This window comes from Temnothorax nylanderi, unplaced genomic scaffold, assembly GCF_030848795.1.
Source record: "Temnothorax nylanderi isolate EJ_2023f unplaced genomic scaffold, tnyl_v1.0 TNYL_tig0201_pilon, whole genome shotgun sequence".
NCBI lineage: Eukaryota > Metazoa > Arthropoda > Insecta > Hymenoptera > Formicidae > Temnothorax > Temnothorax nylanderi.
Window position 1 is genome coordinate 162,108 of NW_027249263.1, and position 25,727 is coordinate 187,834.

Genomic DNA, 25,727 nt, shown 5'->3' on the forward strand with positions numbered 1-25,727 from the left:
CCTGAAACCAACGATCTAAAATAAAAAGATTCGTTAATTGTGCAACATAATTCCAAGATTATTTAAACATACTTACCTTCTACTTACCTTGTCCATCGGCGATGATCCATCGTTGTCCAGCGGCAATCCGGTATGCGATGAAGCGAGGATCCGGGGAAGTACAGCAGCGGCGATGATCCATCCTGGGCAGGAACCTGAAACAAAAAAAGAGTAATAAAGTATCGTTAATAATCGTGGCGAGCAACAATCCGGTATGCGGTAATGCGAGGATCCGGGGAAGCGCAGCAGCAGCGATGATTCATTGTGGGCATCAACCTGAAACAATAAAAGACTATTAGAATATCACTAATAATCTAAACAATATCAGTAGTAAACCTTCTCGGTAGTTAGAGGTCAAACCGAGTGGCGACCGTATGATAGGAAGACATATCGCGTGAATCGTGCTCTCAGATAGCATCGTCCGGCTACAACCTCTCCATTCCATTACCGCCAAAAAGAGAAGATGCGATTTCTCTTCTACACCTCGGATAGGCTCATTGAAGAACGTCCCTCGTCTAATCGATCACGCGACTCATCTCCTAAACGCCCCAAGAGTAGTCACTCTATCAATTCGATCAAGACAGGTCTTCATCGCCCAACCTCTAGTCGTGTAGATGCACCTTCAGATCGACCACCTACTCCCGGAGATACTATCGATTTGACTCAAGGGAAAGAGAACCTATCGATTAACACACCGACTTCATCTTCAGTATCTACGCAACCCACTCGGCATGTTATGTTGCTGAAATATTGAAATATTCGGAAATGGTGCAGAAATATTTCGTTAACATTTCATTTGTAACTATGCATCTGAAATATTTTAGAAATGTACCTGCATCATGTTTTTTATAATATTGCATTAACAATATTTCTGAAATCTTTCAGAAAGTTGTTTACAATATTTGTAAGTTTCTGTAATATTGCAAAAAAATGTAGCAGATGCAATATTTCAGAACTATTTCTGAAACATTATAAAAGTAATAGTACGTTTGCATTGCACGAATAATATTTCTGTAACATATCAAACGCATTAACGTCAGTAACGTGGGACATTTTGCGTGGATCAAGAACCTATCTCGCCTCGTGAGCTCGCAATTGAGCAGGCACCATGGTCGGAAATACTTTTGCGATCAGTGAGTATACATCCTAATAAAAATAAAAATAATTCTTACGTGAAAAATATATTAAAAATTTTATTATTTACAGATGTTTGCACTACTTCAGCTCCAGCGAGAAATTGGAAGCCCACACTGTCGACTGTCGACAGATGAACGACTGCGCGATCAAGTTACCGAGTGATAACGACAAGTGGTTGACTTTTAAGAATTACAACAGGAAGGAACGAGTTTCGTTTATCGTATACGCCGACCTGGAATGTACCCTGGAGAAGATGGAAGCAGATCCAAAAACGTCCACGTACACATATCGACATCATCGCGTATTTAGCATAGGGTACTACGTGCGTTGCTCGTACGACGACTCATTATCAATGTATCGGTTTCGTCGCGATAAGGATTGCGTCGCGTGGTTCGCCGAGGAGCTAAGACGTTTAGCACATGACGTAAAGACTATTTTGTCCGGTAATGTACCCATGGCGGATTTCACGCGAGACGAGTGGGAAAAGTTTAACAGCGCAACGCACTGTCACGTGTGCGAAAAACCGTTCGAGCCAGACGACGTGCGAGTACGCGAGCATTGTCATCTGACCGGTCGATACAGAGGTCCCGCGCATTCAAATTGCAACTTAAATTACAAAGATTCGCATTGCATTCCCATAGTTTTTCACAATTTATCGGGCTACGACGCGCATTTTATTATCACGGAAATAGCTACAGCGTACGAAGGACGTGTAGACTTACTTCCAATCACGAAGGAAAAATACATTTTGTTTACGAAAAACGTTAAAAGCACCGAAGATAAAGATAAGAAAACTTGCGTCAAATTGCGATTTATCGATTCATACAAGTTTTTCACCGCTAGTCTCGACAAATTGGCATCTTATCTCAGCAAGGATAAACTGCGAATATTACAACGCGAATTTTGTAAATTATCCGCAGAAAATTTTGATTTGCTGACACGAAAAGGCGTATTTCCGTACGAGTACATTGACTGCGTCGAAAAGTTGGAGGACTTGTGTTTACCACCGCGCGACTCGTTTTACAGTTCATTGACACCGTATCCGAGAACGATTACGCGCACGCCGTCAACGTCTGGCAGCGGTTCTCCATTCGAACGCTCGGTGACTACAGCGATTTATATCTCAAAACCGATGTCTTGCTGTTGGCCGATATCTTTGAAAATTTTCGCGATAGCTGCGTCGCGAGTTATGGACTCGATCCCGCGTATTATTACACTCTAACAGGTTTTACGTGGGACGCTATGTTGAAGCATACACGTATTCAATTTCGAACTGCTCACCGACATTGACATGGTCATGTTTATCGAACGCGATATACGCGGCGGTTTGAGTCAATGTTCAAACAGATACGCGCGGGCCAACAACAAGTACATGCAGTCGTACGATCCATCGAAACCGCCGTCGTACTCTACGTCTACCTGATGTATTTCGATGTAAACAACTTGTACGGCTGGGCAATGTGTCAACCATTGCCTTACGCAGATTTTCAATGGATCGACGACGTAACCGATTTTAATGTTATGGATGTCGCGTTGGATTCCTCGATAGGCTACATTCTCGAAGTCGACTTGGGGTATCCTCAACATCTTCACGACGCGCACACTGACCTACCGTTCTGTCCGACGCGCGATAAACCACCCGGTAAGCGTCAGGACAAGCTCCTCGCAACATTATACGATAAGAAACGTTATGTCATACATTATCGCAACCTGCAGCAGTGTACTCGTCACGGTCTCCGTATAGCAAAGATTCACCGCGTATTAAAATTCGCGCAATCCCCATGGCTTCGCGATTATATAGAACTTAATACGAAATTTAGAACATTGGCCAAGAATGATTTCGAAAAAACTTTATACAAATTGATGAACAACGCTGTGTTTGGCAAAACCATGGAGAACGTGCGCAATCACGTTGACGTGCGACTCGTGACTCATTGGGAGGATAGATACGGCGCGGAGGCAATGATCGCGAAACCAAATTTTCACAGTCGAAGCGTCTTTTCGGAGAATCTAGTAGCAATAGAAATGCGAAAACTCGAGGTGAACTTCAACAAACCAATCTACGTGGGTATGTGCATCCTCGATATATCCAAGACATGTTTGTATGAATTTCATCACGAGTACATGTTACCGTTGTATCGCGACAGGTGTAAAGTTATGTACACCGATACGGACAGTCTCATTTATCACATCAAATGCGACGACGTATACGATACCATGAGGGGCGGCAGTGTGGTCTAGTGGTAGAGCGCCAGACTCGTAATCTGAGGAACCAGGTTCGAGTCCACTAGAGCCATGTAGTATGGAAAAAGTTTTTTTCCGAAGAAACTGCGCCCTCCGTGCAAGATAAGATCTTGTGCGGAAAAAACTGGGCTCCGTCTTTCGGAAGAGACGTTAAACCATTGGTCCAAAGGAAATGGATGAGAGTGGGATAGGGTTGGGTACGTCCCTGCAAAAACGCCGTAAGATACTAGACTGTGAACCCTACGGGGATATACAGTAAATAATAGTTTACGAGTATACGATACCATGAAGCGCGACATTAATAGATTTGACACTAGCGATTACGCGATCGATAATGCGTACGGTATCTCACTCGCCAATAAAAAAGTTCCGGGTTTGATGAAAGACGAAAACAACGGTGCGATAATGACCGAATTCGTTGGGCTTAGAGCAAAGATGTACGCCTTGCGAGTCGACGGTAAGAAAGATACGAAAAAGGTTAAAGGTGTTAAGAGTAACGTCGTAGCCAGGTCGATAACGTTCGACGATTACACCCGGTGTCTGCGCGACAAAATTGAAATGACGCGACAGCAGGCTTGCATAAGGTTCAAACTACACAAGGTATACACCGTGTCCGAAACGAAAATAGCTCTAAGTCCGTACGACGATAAGCGATACATTATACCCGGTTCTACCGAGACGCTGCCATGGGGGCATTATAAAATTCCATCGTAAATATATATTGTAATTACATTTAGATATTTTTGAAAATAAATGACTCATTTGTATGTCTAATATGTTTTTATATTGTAATAAATTTTTACAATACATTATTCTTGTGTATCCATGAATTGTGTGAATTATCAAATCCTAACCACTTGTGACGTGACAAAGTCACGTCCCCGGCCCAGATGGTAGCTCGGCCGAGGGAGGCGTCAAGGGTGGTGCCTCCACCCGAGAGGGGCGAGGCGTTAGAGGTTAAGGTTAGGTTAATGCCTTTTCTGCGAGACTTACAGATCACGGGGCGGTGCTGAGCAGGCGGCCATTGAAAAATGTAACGACGTAAAGTCGCACCGCGGGGTTATTGCAGGTGGACAGCCGGAAGCCTACCGAGGACGGACGGCCGACGGGCGGGTCACGCTGAGGCCAACAGCCGGGACAGCAGAGCACCGAACAAGGAGAGCGCGTAGCCCGCAACTATGTATAACGGCCCAAGTACGGAGGAACCGGGGAGGGGGACGCCCCGACGAAGGTCCCCGTCGAACACGTAACCACCACCGGAGTTCCGCCACCGGTCGACAGGCCACGGCCCGTCCAGCCTGGCCGTCGACGAACCGGTTCACGAGTCGCGGCCTGGACAGCCGGACTCGATGCGGGTTTGAAACCCCCGCCGGTGGGTGGAGGCGGATGCGAGAGGCGCCTTAGTCGGGCGCAAAGATCGCACAGGGCACAGCAGTAGTCGGGCGCGGCGATCGCACAGGCGTCGCAGCGGAAAAGGGCTCGCAACCCCGGCGCGCAGGCGCGCGGGCCCAGCGTGGTCCCGCCGGGCCGAAGGAGCCGGCACTGTCGCGCGAGCCGTCTGATAGCGAGGTGCTGCCCGAGAGCGATCAGGACACCCGGCTGCCAGGAGACATATTGTAAGGCCACTGCTCAGGCACCGCGTATTGTACAAGTAAGACCGCCTTGATTCCAAGGCCCTCCCGGGAGTCGCGGTGTGCCGCGAACATCATGAAATCCGAATAGTAACGCTGAGAAAAATACCGCGGGAGGGCCCGGTAGAGTAGGGCCGCAACAGCCCGTCTCACAGTGCGGCCGAAGCCCGCATTGTGCGGCCAAAAGTTGAAAAAAAAAGTTTCTAGTTAGGGTTTTTTCATCATTGGGTTGGCTAAAGGGATCCCCTAAGAAACGAAAACCGTTCACAGTAACGTCCCTTTCCCTAAATCCCCTCCTCAATCTCAGTCGGAATGTGGCCTTCGTCGAGCGCTACACTATTGTAGATACAGAGCGGACGGTGGACGCTTTCGTTACGAACGTGTGAAAGTTTTTGAAGTAAAGAAAATCAAGCGGAACAAAATGGAATCAACATCTGAAGGTTAGTAAAATATGTGAAAAAATTTCTGGGAATTAATTGTTAAATAGAAAATTGTTAGAAATAGAAATATAAGTGAAGTTTTTTTTTCTTTTATTAAGAAAATTTGAATTGTTAGATAAAAAAGTAATAGATTGCCGTAAAATGCTGTTTTAAAATTTTTTGGAGGTTATACATAAAAGTATTATCTACTGAATAAAACAAAATTCAGCTGCCTATATCTGCCTATTGAATTTTTATGAATTTTTTTCAAAAATGAAGTAGGATATTCGTTTCAAGAGTTATAATAATAAATGAAAGAAATAAAGCATACAAATAAAAAAATTAAGAGAAAAAGAAAGAAAAAAAGGAGCATCGAAAAAGAAAGACAGAAATATACATGTATAATATAATACAGAAAACAAAAAGAAGAGATAAAGAGAGAAAGAGAGAGATTTGTTGTTTAATTTTTTTAAGTTACAAATTTTATATGATATATTAACATATTTCCCATAACTATCATATAACAGTGCTATTTGTTTTTTAGGTTTCAGTACTTCGACTCAAGGTGGCTTTACGAGACTGCAATTTTTAGTTGCATCTGATCCGTACATTTCCAGTTGCCGAAAGTTGCCTGTTAAACCGCTCAAATCTTTGTCCACAGAAACTATTAATTTATTATCACCTCCATCTGTAAATATTCAAGAAGAATATGAACAAGAAATGGTTGAAAGTAGCTCGGCCTCTGAGTCAGGTACAGATGTAGAGGCTTACGACTCTTACGACAATGAAAACTTTTTCTTGTAATATAATTTTTTTCAGAGCCATAAATTTTTTTACGTAGCTACGCGTAGGGAATATTTTGTAAACGTAGAATTTAAGTGTATCTTATATAAAGTTTATTTATGCATATTACATTACAGTTAAAAACTCTTAATTTGTATATTACTATGTTTAATTTTAATAAAAATTTTTGTATCGCCATATTGCATTCCGCCATTTTGAATTTTTTCATTTTTGATAAATTCGTAATCACAGACCCTAATAACCACAAAACAATAAGTTTTAGACCAATTGCTAAATTTTTTTTATTTTTGACAAGTTTTTTCGTATAACACGACGCCATATTGGATCCGCCATTTTGAATTTTTTAATTCTGATAACGGATTCGTAATCAGCGACCCCAAAAACCCCCTAATACGAAATTGTAGATCGTTCCCTTAACTTTTCGACTTTTGGCCGCACAGTGCGGGGACTTGCGGGCGGCCGCCGACAGTCCGCGAGCGAGGGAAATTGTTAGCGTATATTCCGCGTTAAGGCGTGCAGATCGTGTCGTGGAAATGTCGCGTAATCGGGATCGGTTTGTTAATGAGCGAGCGTAGAATGTCGCGTAGGCGTTATCGTGTTGTTCCGCGTTAAGAGAGTCACACGCGAACAGGGCGTGTAGGTCGCGCCGTAAAACTGAGCGCGCGGGGAACACAGGTAAATGCCTAACAGGAGTGTCGCGTAATTGTTTTGGGTCTTGTTAAAGTCACACGGGTGCGGTGCACGCGGATCGTGGCGTGAAATAAAGTGGACGGGGAGCCTTTGCACGGGCCGGCACCATATCGTCGTGGGGCCGCAGTGTGGGCTCCGCGTGATCGCGTCGTGGCGTGCGGGGCGTCCTCTGCGTCGGATTTTTGGGGAGCGAGGCAGGTTCGCATAAGGGCGGACTACCTTTCGTGTGATTGGAGGCGAGGTAGGTTCGCATCGGGGCGTACTACCTTTCGCGTTATTGAGAGCCAGGTAGGGTCGCATAAGGGCGAACTACCTTTCGCGCTAGAGTCGTCGTGTCCTGCGCTGATGCACCGTGCCACGTTAAAGTATTGTTCTGCGTTAATGTATCGTTAAAGTATCGTTCTGCGTTAATGCATCGTAAAGTATCATTCTGCGTGAATGCTTGTAAAGTATCGCTCTACGTTGACGTATAGTAAGGTATTGTTCTGTGCTTATGTGTCGCTCCGCGTTAATGAATCGTCCCGCGTTAGAGTATCGTGCCAGGTTCGCGCTAAAAGAGCTTATCGCGCGTTAAGAGATTTCGCTGTACCTTCGCGCTAATTGTCGTTCCGGAGATTGCGCGCGAGTGTCTCGTCGGACTGATTTATATGCTCCTTCTATTGTTAAATATACTTTCTACTGTTATTATCCTTTGGGTTATTTCATGTGTGTGATTGCGCTACGCTTTCTCTCCCCTCTCTCCGAGATCGAACAGCGATCTAAAACATCTAGAGTCCACACCTGAGATATTTCGCGCTTAAGTATTGATGGAGTTAGAGTAACGTGGTGCGCGTACTCGCACCTGGCGCCCATATTAAGCTTTGGAAATTAGGATTGGTTGAGCTACCATCTGAGACGAGTGGAGAGTAAGAATTTCGATAAAGCAAATGACGGGGCGCTCCTTCTCGGCCGGCGAGACCGAGGGGACATCGTATTCGTAGAAGCCGCCGCGGGCAATGGGTTTTCCGCAGGAATCTTCCAATAGATACGTCACGGGATTAGTTTTCTGCACTTTGGCGATTCTAAACACCTCCGTGGTCCAATTCGGCGTGTATCCTTTCTCGAAGATTGTCTTAAATTTACTCACGCGTACCGAGTCGCCCACTTTGAATCGCGCGGGAGCAGCGATCTTTACGTGACTACTGTACACCGTTGTTAGGAGCTTGTCGGCGATCGCGGGGGTAACATCGATGGGTCGCATGCCGATAGTTCGATGCTTTCGCGCGTTGTAATCCGATACGAGACCCAACAGCGAGTCGATCCATTTGTAATTTCCATTGCGCGTAAACATGTTCCACATGTCGTTCTTGAGCGTGCGATTCAATCGTTCGACGACCGATGCCTTCATTACGGAATAGGTCGAATAGTGATTGATATTATGTTTCTTCAAGAGTTTCTGTACGTTGGCGTTGTAAAATTCTTTCCCCTTGTCAGTCTGCAGATTTTTCGGACATCTTTCGCCGTCTCGAATTATTTTTGCAATCGCCGTAGTAACCTCGGTTCCGCTTTTGGCCTTGAGCGGTACGGCCCATGCGTGCCTGCTCAGCACGTCGATAATGGTGAGTATGTAGTGGTAGCCTCTGTTGAATCGCGTGTATGGACGCATCTCGACCACATCCGCCTGCCTCAAGTCATCGTATCCGCGCACTATGACGCGTCTTCGCGAAAAATTTCTTCTCGCAGGAGCGTGTAATTCTTCTACCAGCCTCCGTTTCTCAGTTGATTGCTTCTTACTAGCCATGACGATGACGCGCAGCTGATGCAGAGATCAGATGTACGTTCTTATCTATTCGCGATGATTCGCAATTACATCTTGAATCACCTTTTGAAGTTTGTTTAAGGTAATTCGCACGTTATTCTGGAATGCGACCATCTTTCTCTCGATTTCATCCTGTCGATCTTTCAAAATTTGCACGCTCTGCTGCACGTAACGTTTATTGGCGGCATCGTTATCATCTACAGACGGCGCTATCCGTCGAATTTTGCGCGATTTCGCGTCAAAGTCGGTGGCGACCATGCAAAGAGCGTTATCGCGCACGTAATTTCTGATTAATCCGCTCCATTGATAGTACGGTTCCGCACCGCCTCTTCCGAGCAATATACCAAACTTGTTGATCGGCATTTCGATGTTGATTGAATGACTCGCCGACGCGCGGTTTAATTTATAATAAGTCCAGCCTCACAAAGTTCCTCGATAATCGACAGGATCTCGTTATCGTGACCGTTGTGACCCGCTAGGCGCGAAGCCTTGAGCAATTGGAGACGATCTACAAGCTCGTTGGGGTCGTCCCAATGAACATAGTCCATCTTGTTGTCGTTTAATGTCATGGCACGCGGTATACCTTTTCCAGCTTTTTTACCCGAAATCGACGATGCAATTATATGTTCGATCTTGTTGCCGTTTAATGTCATGGCACGCGGTATACCTTTTCCAGCTTTTTTACCCGAAATCAACGGTGCGATTATTTGTCTGTACTTGTATCCCCTGTTGCCATTTAATCGAGCGTGAGCATCATGATTGCGTTTATGAGCATTCGTCATCAACAGAATGCTCTTGTACTTTTGCATGTCGTCCTCCCCCGTGTAGATCTCGTCATTGGGAATTTTCTTAAAGATCAACTCGTAAAGACCGCGTGTGCCTGCGTATCGTATGCCGTCGATAATTTTGTTGTCCGCGTTGTCCACGTCAAAACGTTTATTACCGAGCATTATTCCATCATTGCTGAAATAAACACCGTAAACGGTGTCTATACCGCTTTCTTGATCGCCGCTCAGAACTGCCCCGACGTACTTTTGGCTCAATGGACTCAAGTAATCTCGCAACGTTTCTCGACCCTCAGATGTTTGCAACTGCTGTCGAACGGACGTCACGAGTGAGTCACCCGTAGTTTCGAAAACATCCTCGTTTGCGAGTGATTCGAGCATTATGGGTTGTACGGAAGGCGCAGAGGTTATCGGTGGTTTATTCAATGGACCTTTCGATCGTTTCAATTTACGCAGTTGTAAAATTTTAGTTATTTCGCTCAAATTAGATGGCACATTTATCGATCGTTTCAACGTAACCGGAGTTGAAGCCATTACAGAGTCGTTAAACGAGGCGTTTGGTCGTTTTCGTTTGAGCTTTGGCTCTTCGTCTTCCCACACCGTTTCATTCTCAATCTTTGACACATCAGATTCTTTGCCAACGGTGTTTTCGGCAATTTGCCTTAGAAGCTCGATGATGGGCTTAAAGTGTCTCTCCAATGCGATATCTTCTTCCATTTTACCAGTTTTCAAGGCGTGATACTTTTTGCGAATCGAATCGCTCGTTTTCGGAATTTGATTTGCTATCCTTTCGCGCTCTCTAATCTCCTCGCCGCTGTCCATGTTACGATAACGTTGTTGGGTAATTATTTAGAATACACGCTGCACCTCGAATATCAATAAAATTATGCTCATTCGACGCGTTTTGACACAAAACGAAAGAATCTGGCAGCAAAATGCGGCGGTCTGCCATGCGAAGCGAGATATTTAGCGTTAAAGTTGACGACTCTCAGGTTAAGAATCTTGTCATACCGACGTGACGTAGCGACCATGAATATGCCCCGCGGCCACATGCGCATGCTCTGTAAGCTCTGTGGCCGCACGCGCATGCAAAAGTGCGCGAATTTGAAACGTATGCATACTTATAATGCATAAATATAAATATGTACTTTTCATATACCAACTATTCTCTGTTTTAACAAATTATTTCCGCTACAGATATTAAGCGTCGAAGTTAACAAAACGGAAATAATTTGTTAAAGCAGAGAATAGTTGGTATATGAAAAGTAAATATTTATATACCAACTATTCATAGAACATATAAATATGTACAATGAATAAGTAGATATAAATATGTACTTTTCATATACCAACTATTCTCTGCTTTAACAAATTATTTCTACTACAGATATTAAGCGTCGAAGTTAACGAAACAGAAATAATTTGTTAAAGCAGAGAATACTAGGTGCGCAACTAAGTTTCCGGGTTTTTTTTATCAATAAAAAATGGAAAATTTCAAGAGAAATACAAAAAATGGTTTATTCAAAGTATCGTCCCTCGCTAGCTATACATTTTCGCCATCTCTCTGGCAATACATGAATACCGCGACAATAAAACGACGCGTCTTTGGACCGAAACCATTCATCCAACCAATTTTGCACTTCTTCGAAATTGGTCAAGTGTAGCCCAGCCAAGCCATGCGCCATCGACCGGAACAAGTGATAATCGGAAGGCGCCAGGTCTGGCGAATACGGCGGGTGCGGTAGCAGATCCCATTTCAGCGTTTTGATGGTGTCCTGGACGATGGAACTGCGATGGCACAGAGCGTTGTCGTGCTGCAATATCACTCGTTCGTGTCTCGTGTCCCATTCTGGCCGTTTTTCGAGCAATGTATGGTTTAAATTGATCAGTTGTTGTCGGTAGCGATGCCAATTGACAGTTTTGCCCGGTTTCAGCAGCTCATAGTACACGATTCCTTTCTGGTCCCACCAAAGCGCTCCTTGTCCTCAGTGTCGAAATCGCCACTTCTGAAGCGTTTAAACCAATCTTCACAGGTAGTTTTCGATGGTGCATGTTCGCCGTAGGCCTCCTCAAGCAAACGACGTGCTTCAGCTGCATTTTTTTTTCAAGTTAAAGCAGAAAAGCAAAGCTTCCCGCAAATGCTGTTTATTTGGCACAAAACTCGACATCTCCGTTGTTAGAAAAAATATTTTTGCGTTGCGATATGTGTTTATATAACGACTGGTTATTGTTAACAGATGTCCAAGCTATAACTTCAGACAACTTCAGACATGTAAGTCGAGTACATGTGTTATTGGTGCCATCTATGTGTGAAACCCGGAAACTTAGTTGCGCACCTAGTAGTTGGTATATATGAAAAGTACATATTTATATACCAACTATTCTCTGCTTTAACAAATTATTTCTGTTTCGTTAACTTCGACGCTTAATATCTGTAACAGAAATAATTTGTTAAAGCAGAGAATAGTTGGTATATAAAAAGTACTTTTTATATACCAAATATTCTCTGCTTTAACAAATTATTTCTGTTTCGTTAACTTTGACGCTTAATATCTGTAGCAGATATAATTTGTTAAAGCAGAGAATAGTTGGTATATAAAAAGTACATATTTGACGACTTGACAAGTCATGAAATCTCTGTCATACCAACAAAATGTAGCGACACGATCGCGAAATTTTAAACAAGTGAAGCGCGCCAATATTACGTCTGATATAGGGGAGACCGGGGTTAGACCGCTAACGGGGTAAATCCGCCAAATCAAATATCTCGGAACCTGTATATTGTGCGAACTCGCTATTAACATTGTAGACGCTGCTTATGGTACCCATGTGACCAACGGAGTTTCAGCAGGTTACCTGCCGTGTTATGATTTTTACGAGGACAAACGTGTTTTCGGAAGGTGAAAGTGAAATTTTCTGCGCGTGGAAATATTGTAATATCTGCAATAATATTTGCTCTCCAAATCTCTATAAAGAGTATTGCATGCTGAACACGAATTCAGTGTAGTTTTTTCATTATCGTTAATGTCTAATATTTCGTGGGCGATCAAACCTGAAATTTATGTTTGGGGCTTATCCGCTAGTAAGCACCCGGGGCTGGTCCGCTAGTCTCGTCACTGTGGCGCGCCGGGCGCACGACTTCAGCACACGGCGATTTCAGGTTAGGTTTCCCTCGAGCGTGATTCTGTCTTCCCTTGCACGTGCGTCAGTTTGTATAGGAGGGAAATGGTACGCACGTATCGTAGCAAAACGGGTGTTTTGGCCGACCGAAAAGATGGCGGACCGTTGTTTTCGAGATCGCTCGCGCTCACGGCACGTCAGCGAGGTACGGCGAGACACGGCACGGCTCTGAGATTCCGCGATTTCCGCGCGAGAGTTGACATGCCGCGCGCGCGGTAGATCGTCGTTGTTGGTCGTTGTGTCAGTGACAGTCGCGCGTGCGACCGCATCGTCCAGCGTTCGCCGCATCGTCTCGGCGTCATTGTCGCCGCCGTTGTAATGGTGGTGGTGTCGGTGGTGGTCATCGTCGTCGTCGTCGTCGTCGTCGTCGTCGTGGTCGTCGTCGTCGTCGTCGTCGTCGGTGCTACGAGGCACAAAGTCTACCGTGCGTGGAGATCCCGAGTGGGTGGGCGTATCTCCTGTGCTGTTTTTATGACTATCATCTACATCCTGCAAATAGTTTGGCTTCTAATATTTGCATTCCTGGTTATTACTACGCTGATATTTACCATATTCTGGGGCCTGTGCAGCAATCCACGTGTCCAGTCTCTTGATGACTGCATTGATTTCACTCAATTTGGCTTCATGTTTCCAAATAACACACGGGTGCAGGACATGCAAGTGTGTGGACCCCAGGAGGTCAAGCTCTTCTGCAAGGATTTTGTGGAGAAGGCCGAGGTGATGTTCATCTTGGCGACCGTGGCGAGCATGCTCGTGATTTTAAGTTTGATACACTACCTGATGTGCTTGTCCGCTAACTACGCGCACATACGAGATCACGAGAAGTTCCAGGAACTGCAGGAGCTGCAGTACCTACAGGACGCGACCGATCCGGACTCCCCGCAGCCAGGAATGGGTACCGCCACGGAAGCCTCGCAGCAAGGCAAGCCAATCCTTATTCCGAAGTTACGGATCCAATTTGCCGACTTCCCTTACCTACATTAGTCTATCGACTAGAGGCTCTTTACCTTGGAGACCTGCTGTCGTGACCTGGTGGTCGTGGCCGTCGTCGTCGTCGGCGCGTCGAGGAATCGGCGCGAGGACGCCGTCGAGTCGGTAAAATGGTCGCGCTCCACCGCGAGTTTTTCTAACCCCCCTGTCGCTATTTATCGCTCACCCGCGAGAAACGCGGCTTGGTTAGGTTGCTCGAGGGTCCGCGCTGATCCTATGGCACCGGAACGCCGTCACGCGTGTTCCCCGTGGTTGCCCGCGTTGACAATGTGACGTGCCGTTGGGGAGTTTACGATTTGGTTAACCTCTGTATTCAAGTGCCTAAATTGTTTTATAGAATAGGTAAAACAATTATTTTTTAATGTTTCGCATAAAAATTTGAAATAAATTTTTATTTTTTTTCTTAAAAAACAATTATTAAAATGTATCCTATCATTTTTCAGGATTAGATGTACGTATATGTATTGAAAATGCAGTGTAACGGATTAACCCCGGGGGGGTGGCGGTTCAACCCTGGCATTTTTGAGATTTCAATTTTTTCACCGTTGTCGTTTTTGCTCTATACCGGTTAAACAAAGCGACGTAGATAAAAATTTCCTGTATAAATTTTGTAGCTAAAGGTTCACTCTTTACAGTGGTATACCACATTTAACTACAATTATTTATTTTGTTGTTAAAAATCGGCACCGAAAAAAAACTAACGGTCTAGCCCCGGTCTCCCCTATGTCGTATGCACTGCGTGCCTATAAGAATCGTAATAAAAATTATTTAAATAAAATGCTGTTCTTTGAATTCATTCAGTTAATGGCGAATAAAGAAAACTTAATAGATTTTCTAATTCAACACGGTGTGTTGCCATCAAAAATTAATTGTGGGAATTGTGGTGTGGAATTAACTATTAATAAAAACACATTGTTGTTCCGATGTCAAAGAAGATATTCCACAGCAACGTCTTCAAAAAAGAAACGTGTCTCCAAGTCATGTAATTTTTCTAAAAGTGCCAAAGTAGGCACGTAGTTTGGAAACAGTAATTTGGAACTCGCTACAATTTGTAAGATTATAGCGAGTTTCCTAATGCTACGCCCTCCTCGACAGGAAGACCTCGAGGAAGAACTTGGTGTTTCTTCCACCACGGTTGTCGACTGGTTCAGTTTTTGTCGCGAGGTAATATATTTTAATTTTATGCACTACTTTTATATATTTATATATATTATTATTATTATTTTTGATATTTACAGGTCTGTGCTTACTGGGCCGATAAGTGCAGCGAGAAACTTGGAGGTCCAGGACGCACCGTTGAAATCGACGAGGCAAAAATTGGCCATCGTAAATACAACCGTGGTCGCCTTTTGAAAGGCAATTGGATATTTGGAGGATACGAGCGAGAGTCAAAGAAAATTTTTATTGTGCCAGTAGAGGATCGAACGGAAGAAACGCTCCTGGCATGCATTAAGGAGTGGATCATGCCAGGAACGACGATTGTTTCAGATTGCTGGAAGTCCTATAATTGTCTTAACAATGAGGGCTTCCAACATCTGACAGTCAATCACACCTACAACTTTGTCGATCCAGATACTGGTAAGTAACGGCAAAACATGTAGTAAAACGTTAACGATATGAATATATAGTTACAAGTACCTATATGTTAAAATAAATATTTCTTAATTTACAGGCGCCCATACTCAGCATATTGAGCGTGTTTGGAGAGAAGTTCGAGCAAATATTCCAAAGTACGGGACTCGATCGCACCATGTCGAGGGATATTTATTCGAATTTCTATTTAAACACGCTCATCCTAGGGCTGAGAGAATAAAAATCTTCTTCGACGTCATCGCCCAGATGTATCCTCCATTGTCTACTGTCGAGGCCGGGCAAACAGAATAACATTTGGAGACACAAGACATCGGAACAAGAAACTGTGTTGCAACATCCACACTTCTCACAATTAATATTTGATACACACCGTTGCGAAATAACATTTTAATATTTGTTGTATTAATAACATATTATGTATATATATTAGATATTTAAATACATTTTTATTATTTGTTAATTGGATTGAAATTTAAATCTAACATTTCCTGCAAATAAACGCTGTAGCTGTATACAGCGCTGCGTCGAATTTGCCCGAATTCCTACAAAGTATAAAAAACATAATAATACTTATTTGATCATATAGTTATCAATTAAAAGTAAAAGAATTACCTCGTGCTTTAAATAACGGAATCTATCCTTAATATTCCGCTTCCTCTCCTGTTCGAGATTCCGTTATCACGTTGCGCCAACCCATCAGGTGGCAGCATCAATCGGGTATCGACAGGCCGGATCGACGCGGCAGCTTGTGCAAGCACGGGCGCGCTCATCGCCAAGTTCTCCCTCGCGACTAGAATAAAAAAAAATGTCCGCGCCGTGACCAGACGTACGACGTGTGCTCTGTGCGTTTTTCTAGTGGAACTACGAATTGAAGTGCCATCGCAGTCACTTACGCTGCAGAGATACATTTATAACGTGTGAAAGAGACCGCTCATCAGCTCTGGTGCATCAACACGACAGCTCAAGCTCACACGTGCGCGAGTGCCGACCGCCACGTGTCCTACCGGCTCACGGGCTCTTCATCACGAAAGAGGCGATTAATATAATCGCCTCTCGAATACACGGACAATCAAACAGACTTCTCATTTATACACCGCTCATCGTTTCTCAGGTCAGATTGTACATTTATTGCCAATTAAAGACGGCTCAGACTGTGCTCTGAGTTACATGCTAATTCAACGAGTAATCAATTAACACCTTCCACGCGCGTCCTTCTCATCCCGCTTCCAACGCCGGGATTAATCAGCGATTTCGTGAACATCTCCTCTGTGTATGCGTTTTTTAACGTAAAACTTAAGATATCATGCAAAAAATCTTCGGAAATGTGATTTAAAATTGCAAAATTCACAATAATCATTCTGTTATGATCCTTAAAATTTTTCTCCCAAAACATCTTTCTAATAAATTTCGGCCGTCTTCGCATCGCCAACAACATCTTGTACCGCGAGCCACGGATTATTATGTATTTGCTCAACTGAATACGACATTAGTAGATTTGGAGGTTGTAAATAACGATCCGAAGTTGAGCGCGTTAAGGTACGTCGCTGCACATGTGACCACGGAGCATGCGCATGTGGCCGCGGGGCATATTCATGGTCGCTACGTCACGTCGGTATGACAGGATTCTTAACCTGAGAGTCGTCAACTTTAACGCTAAATATCTCGCTTCGCATGGCAGACCGCCGCATTTTGCTGCCAGATTCTTTTGTTTCGTGTCAAAACGCGTCGAATGAGCATAATTTTATTGATATTCGAGGTGCAGCGTGTATTCTAAATAATTACCCGTTGTTCAATCGACGCGTCGACAACAACTAACCACGTTACGGTATCGCAAAGTCGTTAAATCCTTTTCTGTATCGACCATTCGAAATCGCGCTGTCTTTGTCTATCACCACGAATCCATACTTTTGTTGCCAACATGTATGACACAATTTACTGAAATCATCGTAAGACATATCTGTGTTTACGTGATCGTTGTATACATGTTTCAGATTGGTACCATCATGTTTAAACATAATCAATAAATTCGCGTTGTCGCGTATAAGATGCTTCAGTATCTTTGCATACGTCTGACAAAGATAGAAAGAGTCAAGGTCCGCGTGCCGGCCCATTGCAAAGTATTCTCTTATCGTATCCTGCTTGTCGCACGCCACGTCATCAAAGATAAAAATAGAATTCGGGAGCGCCTCGCTCGGTGGAATGACGTCGCTGTTATTCGAGAACGTAAAGTAGCCAATCTCTTCTATCGGTGTTAGTATATTTTCCAAATATCGATATTTCGGTTGTTGCAACGATTTCGAGTACACATACACGTTCTCGAAACGTACACCGTGCGGACTTTCCATCAAGCTTATCAAGACGTTTGTCTTGCCGCAATTCGACGGACCGCAGATGATACCGCGTATAGAAATCGGTAGCATGTCTCCATGTTTGCGTACCTCTTTCGTTAACTGTATCCTATCGTCAAAGTTTGTCACTTTGATCGTCCGCGATTGTCGTACGAACCGCATTTTATCTCCCCTCCACAACGAATGAAAAACAGTATCGAGAAAGCAGGCCTATTTATAGAGGCGCGTAGAGCTGAGATGCTCAGTCTTTAAAATGTTTTTGCTCGTGTCGGATAACAGCGATATTTACGATTTAACCGCCGAGCAGTTAAAGTATATACCAAAGGTCATTCTACTACGACAGTTTTATAATTACATAGATTATTTGTGGGATAAGCTTCCCGAACATATCAAGGCAGATTCGGAGGTTCAGCAATATCGACGCTGTTTAATACATTATAATTTGCCGTGTCATCAAACGCACATTGACGGTCCGCCGCCGTTGATAAAAAACTGCGGCGAATGCCACCGAAGATAGGTCGAGGTCTGTTGAATCGCGCGATAAACGCGCTTCCGATCGAATTACATATCCCCGGTTATCAATTTTGCGGTCCGGAAACTCATTTAGAAACACGATTGGCAAGAGGTGATCGGGGTATTAATCCATTGGACGCAGCGTGTCGCGAGCACGACATAGCCTACTCGCCTAGCAACGATCTCGCAGAACGACACGTCGCCGACAATATACTCGCCGCGAAAGCGCGAAAACGTGTCACCGCGAAAGATTCGACTCTCGAAGAGAGAGCTGCAGCTACAGCCGTCTGGGCGGCATGAAGGCTAAAACGAAACTCGGTATGGGTTTGAAAACAAAGAAAAAGAAGAAAGACAAGCGAATACTTCCGGTAGCGAAACGCGGCGGTATCCTGCCGATCCTGCCGTTGTTGGGGGTTCTCGGTTCGTTGGTCGGCGGAGCGGCGGGAGTCGCAAAGACCGTGAACGATAACAAAGCCGCGCGGCGTCAGCTGGAAGAGATGCAACGTCACAATCGCGCCATGGAAGGTCACGGACTTTATCTCGCTCCGTACAAACGCGGACGGGGAGTCTCGAGAAAAAAAACGTCGAAGAGGCGCTAAAAATCCCCAAGGGTGTAACTACCAACGTACAACTGCAACAACTGGCAAAACGTATGCGCATTCCATATTTTAGAGGTATTTTCATGCGCGACTCGTTACCGATCGGCGGTATACGTCGAAACAAATGTGGCATCGTGAATTTGGATAATGCTGAGGGGCCGGGTACTCACTGGGTGGATTACGCGAAGAGGGGAGATTGTGTCATATATTTCGACAGTTTTGGTAATCTTCGACCACCGAGAGAATTGGCGCAGTATCTAAAGAACAATAGGTTTGTTCGCGTCGCATGCCCCACCATGCTCCTAATCACCCCAACGCCAACGCACTCCAAAAACTCATCTGCTCCAGTCGCCACCTTTTATCCGTGATCCAAGTGCTCTTGGTGTTTATTGGAGTATGCGACGCGAACAAACCTAATGTGACGAAGATAGAGTACAATCGCACGCCTTATCAGCGATACGATCAGAGCAATTGCGGACAACTGTGCCTGCGCTTTCTACAGACGGTTGACAATCAATTTAAGGTGGTTCAGTGGCTACAAAAAAATGCAGCCAGTTTCATGAAATTTTAATATGTTGTTCTGGAATGCAAAATAGAATTATGTGAATTTTTTGGGAATTTTTCACCGTCCCGTTTTGAAAAAAATCTACTCCAAAAATTGTACTTTTTAGCATAGGTTCTTATGGGAAATGACATATTGCACACCTTCAGAATAAAATAAGTGCAAGAAAAAATGCAAATGATAGGAAAAAAAATATGCTCATGTAACTTAATAATTTACAAATAAATGAGTGAAAGAAAGGGAAAGGTTACCGCACATTTCGTAGAAAAATTAATTATTAAAGCATAAACTTCTTGATTTTTTGTCTGCTAGACTACCACGGTCGTGAGCAGCAGCACGCACTATACACGCGGCGACCAATCAGAGCAATCCCCTTCACTCTCACTACTTTAAACGCTAGTGCGCTGTTGCCAGAACCCCCGCGTCCCACTCTCCCCCCGATGAAGCCATCGAACCTCCTTAAAGACCGGCATTGCGCTGTTTAATCTCAGTATTCATTCAAACATGTCACTGACATTTACGCTCACCGGCAAGAGCAGCATCCTCGCGGTAAGCTACTTTCCCGCCGTGGATTTGAGCGATGGCGATTACGAGCTCGGTCTGACAGATTTTGAAACCTATCACACGATACCGAATGTAAATTCGTCGAATAATAAATTCTACTATGACGACGACAAGGAGATTACCATTCCCGAAGGATCGTACGAACTGCGTGATATAGACATGTATCTAAAACGCGCTCTTTTATGGGATCAATCCAATAATGTCTCGACAAACGAAGATGAACAGCACCCATTGATTATTATTCGGGCTAATAACAATACGATGAAGATTGAGACATACACGTACAATCCGTACGCCAACACAACGTTTGGACATAACGATGAGATAAGAATACCCATACAACAGCAGGATTTATACACGTTGCCGTGCGAGAGCTTTCTCTACGTTGAAGGAAGATTGACGATAAAGAGAAAAAATGACGAGTCTGAGACAACGCTTGCGAATAATTGCGTGGCGTTCATGTTTGATGAAATTCGATACGAGCTCAATGGTGTGGAGATTGATCGCAACAGAAACGTTGGAATAACCAGTACCATCAAGAACTATGTATCGTTTACAAATGACAAAGCAAAGATTATGCAAAATGCTGGATGGGACATTTCATCTTCTCACCCGGAGTGCGTTTTTCGCTGGTGAACCCTGGAAGCCTGAGCAACCATGATGGAGATCGGGTACTAACCCCGGTGGAAGTTGTGGTCAGGACTAACAAGAGCGGGAGAAATGGCCCTCCGAAAAGGGGGTTGGCGAGGGGCTAACAACCCCTCCCGTAAAAAATTACAAGTTGTGAAGCCAATAATTGAGAATGCCGGACAGAACCCACGGAAACGACCCACGCTTAGGAAAAAGGACAATGATTTAAGGATTTATACATGGAATGTACGGACTCTCTACTGGGGAGGAGCGCTGCGAGTGCTGGGCGAAACCCTGGAAAAATACCGAGCGGACATAACAGCTATACAGGAGATGAGGTGGACAAAACAAGGCACACTACAAAAAAGGGAATACGATGTATATTACAGCTGTCATGAGCGGGAGCACATACTTGGGACGGCTTTCATAGTCCACAAGCGTCTAAAACACCTCGTCATTGGATTCAAGCCGATATCACCTAGGCTGAGCGTTCTCAGAATCAAGGGAAGATTCTTTAACATCAGTCTGATAAACGTGCATGCACCGACAGAAGACAAATCGGATGTGGAGAAGGATGAATTCTACTCTGCCCTGGAAGATGCATACGATAAATGTCCTAAGAACGACATAAAGATCATTGTTGGGGACCTTAACGCAAAAATTGGCAGGGAGTCAAGGTATCAACCGCATATAGGTAAATATAGTTTGCACAAAGAGTCCAACAAAAATGGGGATAGGGCCATAGGCTTTGCCGCTTCTAAAAATATGATCATAGGAAGCACAAAGTTCAATCACAAGGATGTGCAAAAGCCTACATGGGTGTCTCCTGATGGTCAAACACTGGATCAAATAGACCATGTGCTAATAGATGCCAGGCACGCGTCAAACCTGCTAGATGTGAGAAGCTATAGAGGAGCAAACATTGACTCTGACCACTACCTACTTGGTGCGAAATTCCGAGCCAGAATTTCAAATAAAAAAAAGCTCGCGAGTGAGAGGCAAAAAAAGTACAACGTCTTTCGGCTCAAGGATGAAGAGGTAGTGCATAGATTTCAGGAAACAATCAATGAACATTTGTGCCCGCAAGAGCATGAAGAGCAAAACATGTCAAATACTGAAATCTGGAATAGATGCAGAAACGCCTTAACAATAGCAGGGAATGAGGTCGTGGGGGAGTGCAGGCGACAGGATAAAGCGGAATGGTTCGATGACGACTGTATGACAGCGACGAACATAAAAAATGTCGCGTATAAAAAATTACATTTGGGCCTTGGCCTTCCTTGATCACGTCAATCATCATCATTGACAGTTGACGTAGTTCTACGTGTTGATTGCGGCACAGTTGTTGCTGTGCCCATACTGTGCAGTAGACGTAGTTCTACGTGTTTGCGGCACAGTTGTTTACTGTGCTAGTTTGATTTTTTCAAACATAAATTTATTTTAAAGAAATAAAACAATAAATGTTTTTCTATATTTACTTTTATGTCAGAAAACATAAGATACTCATATAATTCAAGTTAGAATGCCCACGCTACTTGAATAATAAAGCTTACAGAATGCTCGCATGTTAATCTTTGTCCAAACTCGCTGTACACTTTATGATGTTTTTTTTTGAAAGAATTGTATGATCGTTTGTTCTTTTCTCGTTATAGCTGTCTCACAGTTAACATATCAATCAATATCTGAAAAACGATATTTTTCGAAACTTCAAATATTGTTATATTTTTCGTCTATATTAATTTTACTTACATTTCAAAAGGGAACTAAAGATATAAGAACTCATTGCGATATTCCAGTTCTCCCCAATTTGTTGCAAATTTCGCCAATCTATATAAAGTATTCGATGTTTAGAGAAATCAAACATGAATCGCAAGATGCTCGAAGAAGATCAATGGCAGAAAACGTAGTATACTCTCAGTAATTTTCGAAAAACGTGTATTATGTTCGAATAAGGAAACTTATTTAATTCTCGCAGGATACTCGTTGTTCAAACTTACATGAGAATCTCAGATTCTTGATGTCAAAATTTTCTTTTCCTTTTTTGAGAATACGTATCATAACTTTCGTTCCGCCAAATCTTCGGACAATGGGGGGGGGGTAAACTTTTGTGTATATATATATATATATATACATGTTTAATATGTTTAACTTTACTATAAATATAAATAAAATACACTTGATTTTTTAAAATTATAGTATTGGAAAACGGTTGGTACGAAATTGATGGAGAAAATCACAATTTGAAACACCACAAGAAAACGGAAGAGGATTTAAAAAATATTAAAATAATAGCTATTTTGATATGTAGTTCAAAATAAACATTTATTTTTATCAACGTCGCCTATATTTTTTAAAGCGTATTTGTGTTTGTGAATGAGTGTGTGTGTGTGTGTGTGTGTGTGTGTGTATATCTTAAAGCGTATTTGTGTTTGTGAATGAGTGTGTGTGTGTGTGTGTGTGTCTTAAAGCATATTTGTGTTTGTGAATGAGTGTGTGTGTGTGTGTATGTATTTGTGTGTGTGTGTATTTGTGTGTGTGTGTGTTTTTGTTTGTGTGCACGCGCGGGCGAGTGTATATAGGGGTGTGCGTGCGTACATGCATATTTATGCAAAATTAAATATTTTTCTTCAAAACCATGCTTAATATTTTGTCAATCCTCTTTATTATTCTTAACGCTGAACTCTAAATTTTAATTTGTGTGTGTGTGTGTTTTTGTTTGTGTGCACGCACACAACCATGCTTAATATTTTGTAAATCCTCTTTATTATTGTTATCGCTGAATTCTATATTTTGATTTGAGAGTATGTGTGTGTGTGTGTGTGTGTGTGTGTGTGTGTGTGTGTGTGTGCGTGTGTGTGTGTGTGTGTTTGTGCGTGTATGTAAGGGTGTACGTACGTGAATACATGTGTGCGCAAAATTAAATATTTTATCTTAAAAACCATGCTTATTATATGTATAAATTAATTTAAGAATATTTTATGTATAAAATAGCCGAGAAGGTAATAAAGCTATTTCTTTCTCTCTCTCTCTCTCTCTCTCTCTCTCTCTCTCTCTCTCTCTCTCTCTCTCTCTCCTCTCTCTCTCTCTCTCTCTCTCTCTCTCTCTCTCTCTCTCTCTCTCTCCTCTCTCTCTCTCTCTCTCTCTCTCTCCCCTCTCTCTCTCTCTCTCTCTCTCTCTCTCTCTCGGGAGTTCTTAAGCTTTAAATTGAGATGTCAATGATTACTCTACGATTATTAGTTTCAAAGATATAAACGTTCAAAGTGTGACATGTTTTCGTTGCATCTACAAGAAATTTAACTAAACTTTCTAACGCTACTGTATCTAAACGGTAAAAAATAGAGAGTTCGGACTTGTTTTATCATAAATGGGACTTCTTAAGCTTTAAAATGAGATGTCAATGATTACTCTACGATTATTAGTTTCGAAGATATAAACGTTCAAAGTGTGACATGTTTTCGTTGCATAGTCGCGTTCAATTGTTTCATCCGTGGGTACCCTCCCTACCGCGGAGAAAGACGTAGTTCTACGTCAAAATTACAGCATCGAAGAACGAGGGCAAATGTGGGGCGCTATAGAGACCTAAGAAGGGACGAAAAGGGGATACACAGAACGAAGAAGAGGGTATTTGAAAACCAAATAATGGAGGAGCTGGAACAACTGAGGGATCAGAATGAAACAAGGAAGTTCTACCACAGTGTGAACGCACAGCGGAAGGCATTTCAGCTAAGAGTCACAATGTGCAAGGACGAGAACGGGAACATCTTGAGTGAGAAATCCGCGGTGCTGAAATGCTGCAGGAACCCGACAATGCTGAGGAGGAGGTGGAAACCAACGCTGAAGTGCAGGACCCACCAACCCTGTTGGAGGTGAAGAGCGCTATCATAAAGCTAAAAAACAACAAGTCACCGGGGGCGGATGGAATACCTGCAGAATTCTATAAGTGCGGGGGTGAGGAATTAGCCACCTATTTCCAGCGGCTAGTGGCTGAGGTCTGGAAGCAAGAAGCCATGCCGGATGAATGGGGAAAAGGGCTGATATGCGTACTGCACAAAAAAGGTGATCAGCTAGACTGCTCAAATTACAGAGGGATAACACTACTAAATGTTGTGTACAAGATATTCTCCAACATCCTGTGTGAAAGACTACGGCCATACACCGAAGCTCTTCTTGGGGACTATCAGTGCTTCGTCCGGGTAGGTCCACAGTGGATCAGATATTCCTGCTGCGCCAAATCCTAGAAAAAACCCTCAAGTTCAACATAGATACGTACCATGTGTTTGTCGACTTTAAGGCAGCATATGATAGTATCGTGCGAGTAAAGCTATATAATGCCATGGCAGAACTGCAGATCCTTAAGAAACTGATAGATCTCGCGAGGTTAACAATGAGTAGGGTCATCTGCGCGGTCAAAATACAAAGTGACATATCCGAAACATTTGAGACCAAAAATGGCCTCAGGCAAGGGAATGCGCTTGCGTGTATGCTCTTTAACATCGCACTTGAAAAAGTAGTCAGAATGTCACGGATAAACACAACTGGGACAATCTATTTAAAATCGACGCAGCTAATGGCGTATGCAGATGACGTTGATATCGTCGCGAGATCGGTAACTGACGCAAAGGAGGCCTATTTGAGCCTGGTAGATGCGACGAAACAGCTGGGGCTACAAGTAAACGAGAATAAAACCAAGATCTTACTGTCACCCACCTCACAACGAAGAGCGCAAAACTTAGGACAGAACCTAACAATTGAAGACCATAATTTGGAGGTCGTGCATGACTTTGTGTACCTGGGGTCATCGGTTAACACGCAGAACTGTGTAACTGATTAGATAAAGAGACGGATAGTTTTGGCGAACAGATGCTATTTTGGACTGCGTAAGCATCTAAGAAACAGTAACCTAACCAGGAGAACAAAGATCAGGCTCTATAAAACGCTCATACTACCGGTACTCACATACGCATCAGAGACTTGGGCCATAAGTAAAACAGACGAACTGCTTCTGCTTGGGTTTGAAAGGAAGGTCCTTAGAACAATCTACGGAGGAGTATGTGAGGATGGATTATGGCGCAGAAGATACAACTGCGAGCTGGATGACTTATATAAGAAGACTGACTCAAGAGATGTGGTCACGCTTATAAAGGTTGGGAGACTGAGGTGGGCAGGACATGTGGCGAGATTTGGGGACGGCAACATCCGGA

General features: G+C 43.5%; 4 protein-coding genes and 1 long non-coding RNA gene across 5 annotated transcripts; 3 read left to right on the plus strand and 2 right to left on the minus strand.

Annotated features, from left to right (window-relative positions):
* Positions 1-9,160: 9,160 nt before the first annotated feature.
* LOC139778890 (uncharacterized) lies at positions 9,161-10,369 on the minus strand. Its single transcript, XM_071717031.1, has 2 exons — positions 9,430-10,369; positions 9,161-9,345 (listed from the first exon to the last, which is right to left on the minus strand). Exons 1-2 carry the CDS (start codon positions 10,367-10,369, stop codon positions 9,161-9,163), a joined length of 1,125 nt encoding a protein of 374 aa, XP_071573132.1.
* A 2,754-nt stretch (positions 10,370-13,123) lies between these two features.
* LOC139778892 (proteolipid protein DM beta-like) lies at positions 13,124-13,711 on the plus strand (the record flags this gene model as incomplete). The annotated part of the gene is made up of 1 exon (XM_071717032.1): positions 13,124-13,711. A coding segment is annotated over one exon (588 nt), but the record flags the coding sequence as incomplete, so codon positions are not given.
* Positions 13,712-14,791: 1,080 nt separating this feature from the next.
* On the plus strand, positions 14,792-15,601 carry LOC139778893 (uncharacterized). The gene is made up of 3 exons (XM_071717033.1): positions 14,792-14,881; positions 14,956-15,295; positions 15,390-15,601. Exons 1-3 carry the CDS (start codon positions 14,792-14,794, stop codon positions 15,599-15,601), a joined length of 642 nt encoding a protein of 213 aa, XP_071573134.1.
* Positions 15,602-20,553: 4,952 nt separating this feature from the next.
* On the plus strand, positions 20,554-21,673 carry LOC139778894 (craniofacial development protein 2-like). Its single transcript, XM_071717034.1, has 3 exons — positions 20,554-20,567; positions 20,916-21,423; positions 21,614-21,673. The coding sequence occupies exons 1-3, from the start codon at positions 20,554-20,556 to the stop codon at positions 21,671-21,673; spliced, it is 582 nt and encodes a 193-aa protein (XP_071573135.1).
* A 314-nt stretch (positions 21,674-21,987) lies between these two features.
* On the minus strand, positions 21,988-22,478 carry LOC139778911 (uncharacterized). The gene is made up of 2 exons (XR_011719725.1): positions 22,276-22,478; positions 21,988-22,208 (listed from the first exon to the last, which is right to left on the minus strand). It is a non-coding gene; the product is annotated as an uncharacterized lncRNA (long non-coding RNA).
* Positions 22,479-25,727: the final 3,249 nt, after the last annotated feature.

What these genes read in the sequence shown, in the direction of transcription:
- LOC139778890 (XM_071717031.1), bottom strand. Translation starts at nt 10,369, where the DNA reads ATGGACAGCGGCGAGGAGATTAGAGAGCGCGAAAGGATAGCAAATCAA. An exon ending in GGGTAAAAAAGCTGGAAAAG is followed by an intron (nt 9,346 to 9,429) that starts GTATACCGCGTG and finishes AAGCTGGAAAAG; the next exon opens with GTATACCGCGTGCCATGACA.
- LOC139778893 (XM_071717033.1), top strand. Translation starts at nt 14,792, where the DNA reads ATGCTACGCCCTCCTCGACAGGAAGACCTCGAGGAAGAACTTGGTGTT. An exon ending in GGTTCAGTTTTTGTCGCGAG is followed by an intron (nt 14,882 to 14,955) that starts GTAATATATTTT and finishes TGATATTTACAG; the next exon opens with GTCTGTGCTTACTGGGCCGA. An exon ending in CTTTGTCGATCCAGATACTG is followed by an intron (nt 15,296 to 15,389) that starts GTAAGTAACGGC and finishes CTTAATTTACAG; the next exon opens with GCGCCCATACTCAGCATATT.
- LOC139778894 (XM_071717034.1), top strand. An exon ending in ACGCGTCAAACCTGCTAGAT is followed by an intron (nt 21,424 to 21,613) that starts GTGAGAAGCTAT and finishes TGTGCCCGCAAG; the next exon opens with AGCATGAAGAGCAAAACATG.